Raw genomic sequence first — 10,332 nt, forward strand, 5'->3', positions numbered from 1 at the left:
TTTTAAATTGAAAAAAATGTTTTTAAATCTTTAAATGGTCTCACGCCACCGTACCGCTCTGCACTCCTCCACACCACAAAACTGCCTCAATAATATGAGCCTTTTCCTTTTCTGCTGACCCAACATAATCAAGAAATCATGATCAGATTTATGATAAAAGTTCATTTATATATATATATATATATATATATATATATATATATATAATGTATTCTTCAGTCACTGATGATGTAGTGGTACACTCGCCTGACTTGTGTGCGGGCAGCGTGGGTTCAGTTCCCACTCAGTGACGATGTCTATGTCTGCACTGTGACTGGCTGGCGACCAGTTCAGGGTGTAGTGCGCCTTTCGCCCGTAGTCAGCTGGGATAGGCTCTAGCACCCTCCCCCGACCCTGCACAGGATAAGCGGTGTGGATAATGACATGATGATATATTCTTCACATTGATGTCATATTATATCCAAGTGTTGTATTTTTAGGTGAGGGTTTTTATCCACTCTGAATTCAGCCATCTTGTGTTGCTAGGCAGATTTCATAATACCAGTGACACGCACTATTCATCTGCGGCCTTCCGATACAATCGTGTGGGCGTCTGTTCTGTGTGAGTAAAGGGGCTCTTCGAGTTGATCAAATCACGAGTTGATGACAGTTAGGCCTTCTCGCAGGCCTCATGTTGATGGTGTTGAACACGTCTTGTGATTAGATATTCACTTGTTCACTTCACACCCAGCGTCTGTTCAAAAATCGAAAATATACTCCTGCTTTTTTTAAACCACAACGGCAGAAGGAGGGAAAAGTGTGGATTTAATTTTAGATACACTTGCGAGGCCATTTTCAAGACAGACCTTTCAAGAGAAGCTAGGTCATCCAACACTCACTCAGTAGTGTGTAAGTGACTTTCTGTAAATTAGTTCTCCAGCCATGGTGTCAAAAATGATATGAGGGGGATTTATTCAATTCGTACTAAGGAGGTTTTCACTGAAGGCCTGGGTGTGAAATGCTCAGCCGGCCACTGGATGCAAGTACACTTGTGGAAACTAATATGTATAGATTGTGCAACACTGCCTCCACTGTACTCAGCCTGTCACCCCAAATCATCTGGGATTGGCTCAAGAAAAGCACAATAGAAAACAGATACATGAAATAGTTGTGGAACATCGTTGAATATTCATTATTTTTTTATTGCTCGTTTTGTTTTTTTATCGTTTGTTGAGTTAAATTTTGCACAAACTGCTGCAGGCACGGCCTACATTGTGTGGCTTTTGTGGAGTTCTGAGCACAACGGAGTGATATTCCAGTTTTTTAGATGCCCTCTGGTGAAGACTGTATTAAAAAACATTTCAAACGCCACTGAGCAAACTCTACATTGTTGTCACCGGGAATTATGAACTTAAATGAACAACCATAGGTCATGTTGTGTCATTTGAGGTCATTGCACCGGCAATAACAATTTATAATCTGCATTCTACAAAGTCGATGTCAAAAACAGACTAATCAGCAGTTTTGTAAAAGACTTCACGTGAAACCTTCATATCCTCAAAGTTATTTAAGGACAGCCACAAGTATCTTATCAGTAACTGCAGGTTTATATGACCATAAAATGAGTCTGGCTGTGACTTGTTTACCCCTCAGAGAGCGCATGAGCTACATTTGTAGGTTCTGGTCCATCCATATTTTTTAATGTAAGTTATAGTTTACAGTGGTGCAGACCTGACCTGTGTCATACTGCAATCTCATTTTCATATTTTGAATCTTTAAAATAGGGTAAGGAAAAATGTACCACTTCATAAAAACAATTAGACGGTGCAAGTGAGGCAAATGTGTACACATGGAAGGGAATTTATTTTTAAAAAATTGTATTGCACACTGGCATGTAATGTGAACTTTAAATAGACCCTTTGAGCGATAAACTACTAAAATATTTGATCATGATGGAGTCAGAGGGGAACTCACTGACCAACTGTCTTTTGAGGTTTGGCGATCAAATCTCAGCCTTGGCCAATTAGCAAGAAAATAAAAACTTGTTCATTTCCTGCTTTTGTCATTTAGCTAAAACTGATGTAGCAATGTGCTCCTGTACTAAGATGAAGCAGTTTTAAAAGGCTCATTCGAACAAGAATTTCCACTTTATTAAAATATGTATCTTCCAAAAATATTAAACAAAGTAATTTTACAAAACAATACATTTTAGTTTATTGTTTTGATTGTGTCCGAAAATATTCACAATTAGAAACTAATGGCTATAATCATCTTCCAAAGAACACAGGCAGTAGACAAGTAGAGAGACAACATTCTGAACATGACCATAAGGATCTGTTTTCCAATATATTGAGATGCAAACAACAAAGTAAATAACATTACAACCAGGAAAAAAAATAATCCCTTCAACGCATAAGAGGTAAAAATATGTTGAGGTATTGAATGTTCATAAATTTACTGCTATAAGTTTGACTCGAGATACATAGCAAAGTGACACAATTATACATACAGTACATTTGTGTATATTGATAAGAAACAGACAAACTTCATAAGAACTGAATATCTACAACAGTCTGAGAGCACATATGTGTGGGCACAGTGAATTGCCATATTTTTAGTGAGATAAAAAGGAATATTACATACAGGAACAGCTCGAGCTGCTAAAATGTACAGCAAAAAAAAAAAAAGAAAAAAAAAAAAGGAAATCCAGTGCACTGTTTGCGCAACTCTAATGAGATGCATTCTCTTAATTTGACATAAAAATACACTCAAGTTTAAAAAAAAAAAAAAAAAACAATGGCAAAAGAATTCCTGAAATGTATTTGCAAACAACTGCGTTATTATCGCATTCAAGAAAACAAGGAATGCACTAAAAGGCAACACCTTCTATATGGCGATCGTCTTGACATAAATACAAGCCAAATACAGAAAACACACACACACACACACACACACACACGCACTCACACACACACGCGCACACCCACGCACACACACGCATCATTACTGTACATTTGAGCAAGATAAAAGGTTCAACAGTTACAACTGCAAAACAAAACAAAAAAATAAATATTATACTGTATTTAGATGATGTGTTAATTTAAAACAGGGTTTTCAAATTCTGGAGAGAGAATCTTTTCCTTTCACTTGGTGTCACTTCAGAATTACATTTCGCAGGAAGCTGAGCTATGGTAGCCCGTAAGTTACTATTTCAAAAATTAAAAAAACTCACCAAACACCCTGGACAATATCACGGCAAAAGAATGTCGGGGCCGCATTCATATTTAAGATGAATAATAATCCAGCGTGCCGCAAACTGAATTTTGTATACTTTTTTTTTTTGCATGTTCGTTTGATGTTGTACATTTGTACACGGACGGACACAAGTTTATGAAAAAGAGACATCCCACCATAATGTGGAGCTATTCGCTCCAGCTACTGTCAGGTAGTATTTACACAACAATCAACAAGTCATTTTTAACGACAAATGCATTGCGTTGTATTCAACTTTCACTGCAATAGTTTATAATATGCATGGACAACATTCACCCATAAACACAACTTTCAAACGAATCACAAACTTATAAAAGTAATATTGAATGTTAACAAATGAAAACCAGGCATTGGTTTTTCAATTGTGGTCCAACAGAATAATCTTAAAACAATCATTGCAATCAAACAATTTCGGTAAATCCCTCGGAGACTTTGGCCCACTTCTCAAGAGCAAACAGCTCCAGCTGTTAGATGCCTTCCCTGAAAAGCATTTTTCAGCTCAGATTTGCCTAATTTTTTTTCTACGGGCCAGATTTAATTTTTTGGGTAATCATTCTGCAGAACCACATGCAATGCCTGATTAACGCAAGTTCATTTTCAGTTTTGTTGTTACTTTTTTCTGTTATGTCACTGACCGTTGTTGATTATTCTTTCTTTTACATAAGGGTACCAACAATTCCATGGGTGTATGCATTGTATCATAAAAGCTGTCCATCAAAATTGATTTTATTTCTACCTACCCTGAAAGGCCAACCTCACTGATAACACATCAAAAATTATGATAGGAAATTCAGTTTCAGAAAGGTGTACTGTGTGTTTTATAATATGTCTTTTATTATGATTGTAGTTTGCAGTATAGCTCAACAGTGCACGTTAGAGGAACCTGCATCTGAAAGGAAGCTGTAATAAAACTGCCTTTGAATGAAAAAAAAATGATAGGGGAAAACATGACATAATTTAATCAAAAGTCGTCATCCTCTGTAGGACAAATAAAAAAAATCATACCCAGGTGAAGAGAAGAGAATGTTTGGTTGAAGGTCTGTTTTTGGAAAAATGTCGAACTACTTAGTAAAAATGCTATTTTGGGGGGTTTGGAGAAAAAAAAAAACTCTAAACAGTATGATAAGATGGTGGGCATAGATCGTATTAAAAATGTAAAAGCAATCTACAGTACAAAGTCTTCTTAGTTTTATCTCTTTTGTGTCATTTCAGGCTAAAAGATAACAAAAAAAAATAATTTTACAAGATTTTGGCCAGGCATTGAATAATTTGCACCTTAACTGTACACCAATATCAAAAATACAGTACAAATTGCAAGTATTCAACAAGTACTTGCAAACTGGTGTCATGTGCTTCTTACACACAAAACACTGACAACAGCAACACATTGCATTGGTACACACAAAACTTTAACATTAATCTGTGGACTGAGGATAATGATGGATGGACGAAGGGAAACATTTTTTACTATTCATGCATGGACAATCCACCAATCTCGCTTGACATCCAGCTGTGTGTGGTGGTCTTCACCCTCGGGGGGAACACTTGAGACCCGGCTGCAGGGTCAAAATTGAAGTCCAGCGCCCCGCCATCCATGAGGGTGTCATGGAGGACAGTCTCCATGTCACATTCGAACCTCTCAATAGACATATTGTCCAGGTCGCTGGGCAGCCGCTCCTGGTGATGAGCATGTGGGTGCGGCTCCCTGTAGCCGTTGCTGCCGCGGTAGGGAGACGTGACATCATAAGCGGCGGCCAGGTGACCACGGGATAGATGCATGTGTGTCCTCAAGCTGGTCATTTGGGGAAGACCCCCCGAAAGACTGCTCACATTGGTCAAAGGGATCATTTTGCCGCTATTCAAATCCAGTGAGGTTGGAGGACCATGATTATGTATAGCTTGCAGATTTGCGTGCCGGACGGACAGACTCTGAACGGGGTGGATCATTTTGGTTTCATTATGGACCCCTAACTGTCTCTGGCTGTCGTAAGTGGGCCCTGGACAACGGCCCCTTCCAATGAGAGAAATTGGCGACTCCTTAAAGGGAACCATGTTTCTACTCGCGTCTGCTACAGGGGGCATCAGCTCTTTAGGGCAGATATATTGGTTCTCATAAGCCCCATAGTCCTGCTTGTTCTCTTGCAGCGGATGCAGCGGGACAGGGGACATTGAATTCATCCTGGCCTGAGGGTACATGCATTTTCGGAAATCCTGTTGCGACTGGGGGGAGTTATAAGGACCACTCTGATGTATGGTGATATGAGAAGAGTCAGATACCATTTGGGGGTTCTTTGGGAAAAGCAGGTTCATATTATCCGACAAGTTCTCCATGACCATCTCTGAGCCACCCATAGATCCAGACACTTCAGACAGGCTGGGTAGGGGCGGGGCAATTGAACTCCCCCCAGGGTACATAAGGTGACCCTCGGCTTCCCCAAGGTCATCCTGCTCGGAGGAGAATGGTGAACGACGGCCGCTCAAGGTGCTGGCATCTGAGCTGGCGCGGGTTCTGAAAGAACTCCAGGACTCAAAGTCCTCGTTGCTGTGGGAGCTTGGACTTCCCAGCCAATTGGAGTACTGGGAACCAGGACTGCTCGCTCCTGCTTCAGCCCCGTCCAGTAGAGCCATCTGGGTGTGTGGAAAACACAAACAACTCACAAATATACACACTGTATAAAAAGGGTTCTTAAACTCTTTGGATCCATGGACCTCTTTATAGGGGGGGATTTTTGACACTCTTGTTATCTGTATGGAATGTAATTCGTGTGAGATATATATATATATATATATATACCTTTTTTTTTTTTTTTTTTACAAAAATTTAAGATGTAAATTCGGATTTTGTTTTTCAGAAGACAAAAGATGGCATAACGTTATGAGAATAAAGTCACAAGTCATAGTCATGCATTGTTTCAATCACAAAGCTATACTGTATTCTATCGAGATGAAAAGTTGTAATCTTGAAAGAATGAAGTCGTATTTTTCCAAGATAAAGTAGTAACATGCTATACATGTCATAGCTTAACAAGGGAATAAAACTTCTATTTTAAGAAGCGAGTTTCAAAAATCCAACTTTAGTCCTCTGGAAAAGATGCCTTTTGTTCTTGAATAATACATTTTTGCCCTCCAAAAATATGCCTTTTATTTATTAAATAAATAAATAACATGCAAGGATGACTGATTAAGTGATGTAAAAATCATAATCAAGCTTTTAATTCTCCCAAAGCAATGAAGTATCTATTATTATCTTGTTGGTTTCATTGGCACGTCGAGCTCCATCGGTTGTTATCCACATTTTGAATGGTACAACTTGGCACTCTAATTTATTGCTTATTACTTTGAGAAGCAATGGCCTGCCCACCTACAGGCATGTTCAGACCCCAGTTTGAGAACACCTTCTTTACAGAATAGAAAACATCTTATTCCACTCACTTCAGCACAAAAATAAATTACATAGTTCATAGACTGTGCTGTACCTTTTTCTTCGTGGCTCTTCCTCTGCTTTTGGTGAACTTGCTGTTGTTGTCCATTGAGGCAGCTCTGCGTCGAGGAGATTTGCCATTCTTCCCCCCGTCTGGGTTCAGCATCCACCACGAACTTTTGCCGGTTCCTTCATTATGAATCCGCACAAAGCGACTATGCAGCGAAAGGTTGTGTCTGATGGAGTTCTGGAAGGGTCAGAAGGTGAAGCTTTTGAATATCATCGGTATAGCCATCCATGTCTATTCATCTTCTGTGTTTAGGGTTGTCCTGTATTGAGGCATATTACAGAAGCAGGTTATGGTTACCTTGGACTTGCCATTACACTATAAAACATAACTGGTGTTTTTGGGCCTAAAACATCAATTTAAATGGAAAAACCTGACAATAGAAATTACCGACATTTATGGAACCAAAGCAAATACGTTGTTTTTACTTCTACCTGTAAGTCGGGTTCCATTAAAGCAGTGCTTCTCAATTATTTTCTCTTACGCCCCCTAGCAAGAAGAAAACAATTCATGCCCCCCATCCCACCATCCACTCACCATCGCAACTCTAAATAATAGCATTTGTCTCTAAAATAGTGATAGGTACACCTCTGCATAACATAGTATCCTTGGAAACAAAGAAAACAAAAAGACCTAAAGTTTCAACTTTAAAGAGAAACCTTATTGTTTATTAGACAGTAAAAGAAAAGATAAGTGCCTGAAATTAAAAAAATAATAATATCCTTGTTTAAGCTGAAAACATTTTTTGACAGACTTTTGCTGCTGTAAAATGCAAACAAAATCAATAAATTATAACAAATTCAAATTGACACAGGAGCACAATATATAAAACACTTTAACCTACGAAACAAAAATGAAGAAAACAATTTGTGCAGATTTTTTTCATCCAATGGGCAATGAGAGCACCATTGCCCCCTACTGGAGTGGATGTGCAATTACACTTGATTTGTAGTATGGCGGGGGAAAATAGCATGTTTCCCAGAGTCACACGCACCCCCCTCAGCATCACACCGCGACCCCCCCCCCGGGGTGCCCGCCCCACTATTTGAGAAGCACTGCAATAAAGGGACAACCATCCTGTAAAATTAATTTGTAGAGAAATTCAGGAAGACCAATTTTCATAACAGTAAAACTCAAAACATTTACTAGTTGAACTTTTGAGTTGACCCAACGTTTCTCTTACAGTCATAACAAATTAAATAACCCTGCGAAGTATATATTTTTTTCCAACAATACACGAATAAACCATTTATTAACATCGCTGTTACAAGTTTTTTTCCCTTCTTTAGTTTTCTATTACTTCAATACTGAAAGTTAAGCATCTATCTGCACACATTTTTCTGAAATATTGCCCTCTTTCCAAAAGCTCAAATGATAATATGGAAACAAAAGCAATGAGGCGATTGCGTTATCACATGGAAAATCACATCATTAACTAAGCATCCAATCAGATTGCTCCAATGTCATACCTATGCTACTTGGGAACATATTTTGTTAGTAGCCAGAGATTCACCATAATGTGATGATTTCTATTAACAACCAGTAAAGCCTTGAAATAATTTGTTTTCTCTGGCCTTTGGCTTGGCAACACTGCACACACAGCACACACACAGAGTCTCTGAGGAAATTGCAATCGCTCATTATTTATCACAGGAGGTGATGATCATATGTTTCCCGTGATGTCAGTGCAGTTTTATCAGCATATCTCAATCCCACCCATCTGCTGGCGGCAAAAGTACTCCAAAGTGGAAAAGCAGGCAGAGAAAACAAAAAGGAAAAAAAAAAGGGGGGCGTCAATTACTCATGGGTCAACATGAGTAAGGGAATGAGCTGAAATCACCGCAAAGAGGAGGACATTTTAAAAAGCAGAGCGAATGAGAGAGGGCTGCATTACTTTTGGTTCCCCCCAAATTGCTCACTTTTTTTGTAGGCAGCCATTTTTAGTTACCCGTGTGTGCACCTAAAGTCTCATATAGTTCCTGAACTTCTCGCTAATGATACCATATGGGTCTAAAAAGGGAGCCAGCGGCGCCTCCTGTCATAATCTTCTCAGAAGGGGAGGGGGAAAAAAGAAGAGGGTTAAAAAACACTACCGTGCAACTCACATGCAGACGTATTGTACCGTCGAGGCCTCTCGGGACAAAATCTTTCAAATACGACAATGCGTGTCTGCCGTAGAACAACATGTTGAACGGAACATAAGAGTGGGGAAGTTCCCCTTCATAGCCACAATGAGACAAAAGCTGCTCGTTGCAGTTACGGTGGTGCCAGATGTCTTCAACCACAGAATTCATCAGGGCTGAACAGAGCAAGGAGTTATGATGCTCACATTCAAAACAATACATGGACTTTATGTATTTTTTTTATTTCTTTTTGAATAACTACAGCAAAGAGGGTAATCGTTTTATTACTAGCCAATCAGTTTGAAGTACACGCGTTCGTGTAAGGACATGTGAACGTAAACATTCGAAATCTCCCCAATGCTTTCAAGTAAAAAAACAAAAAACAAAAACAGTGCAGTACAACGACAGTCTATTAATTTGGATGACTGTCGCCACGCAACCGCAGCTAGTTCGCCTACTTTCATGCGAGGAGGAGAGAACATTTTAGCAGAAAAAATGAGAGCAGGGTGGAGGTTACAGGGTTTGCATGTTGAGAGGGGAGGAGGGTGCCAGAGTGCGATGTTGCTATGTGGCCGGGGTCAATGAGTTCACTGCACGCTGAACACGAGGCTCCTCAGCCGCCTCTGACGGAGACATGTAAACAGGTCGAATGGAGGCTCGTATGTAATGTACTATACTTTCTGACTCAACTTCCCTTCTCGGCCAGACTTTTATGTAACAAGGCGCCCAGTGAAGGATATCCTGCAAATGCAGAAAGGAGAGAGTGAGGTGGCATGAAAACAATATTTAATCTGTCACTGTTTATTTGAATCAAGACTTTTTTTCCTCCCTGAATATGGATGCAAACAGGAAATAAGCCATTAAACCTGAGTGGTGCAGGCTCACACACAGACCTGAAACCATAAGTAAGCAACAAGTAAAAGTACAGCTAAAACCACTGGAGATATGCAAATATATACACCCTCTGATTAATTCTAACAATAGATCACGGACTGCACGACTGGTCCCCGGGAAGACGCATTCTCTCCTCAGTCTGCATAATCCTCGTCTGAGACAGACCTCACCTCAACTCAGAGAGAACAAAAGGCATCCCCAGCCTCGCTAATTCAGGAGGTGCCCCTTGTCACACACATTAGCCCCCTGAAAGCCCGACCTAAAGTGGCCTGGATGTTTCATTGTCGCCGCACTTCTTTTTTTAAAATCACATAGCGACAGCCCTCACACTGAAAAACACTTTAAAGCATTTAAATACCTGAGGCTGCATGACACGTCATCTGGATGTGGGCCATTCGCAAATTGATTAACTTGATTGACCTCTTTATACGCACCAAGGTATATTCCCAGGGCCAGATTAAGGAGGCTTGAAAGTGAAAAATGCTATGAGACAAACCCAACCGAGCAATTTGAGCCGCAACCCATATAATGGTAGTCATATAATTCTATTGCTGTGTTAAAAAAAAAATCCCTTT

The 10,332-nt window shown here is 39.7% G+C and overlaps 1 protein-coding gene across 1 annotated transcript in view; it reads right to left on the reverse strand.

The window, feature by feature from the left end:
- Window positions 1-2,107: 2,107 nt before the first annotated feature.
- LOC148319804 (forkhead box protein O1-A-like) overlaps window positions 2,108-10,332 on the reverse strand; it is a 19,032-nt gene continuing 10,807 nt past the window's right edge. Inside the window, exons 2-3 of the mRNA XM_088279498.1 lie at window positions 6,729-6,920; window positions 2,108-5,880 (exon numbers count right to left, since the gene is read on the reverse strand). Of these exons, the coding sequence (XP_088135624.1) occupies window positions 4,720-5,880; window positions 6,729-6,920 (1,353 nt within the window). The 3' untranslated portion in view covers window positions 2,108-4,719. The remainder of the gene's footprint in view (window positions 5,881-6,728; window positions 6,921-10,332) is intronic.

This window comes from Idiotropiscis lumnitzeri, chromosome 17 (genome assembly GCF_059441095.1).
Source record: "Idiotropiscis lumnitzeri isolate Australia: NSW breed Sydney's pygmy pipehorse chromosome 17, RoL_Ilum_1.0, whole genome shotgun sequence".
Classification (NCBI taxonomy): domain Eukaryota; kingdom Metazoa; phylum Chordata; class Actinopteri; order Syngnathiformes; family Syngnathidae; genus Idiotropiscis; species Idiotropiscis lumnitzeri.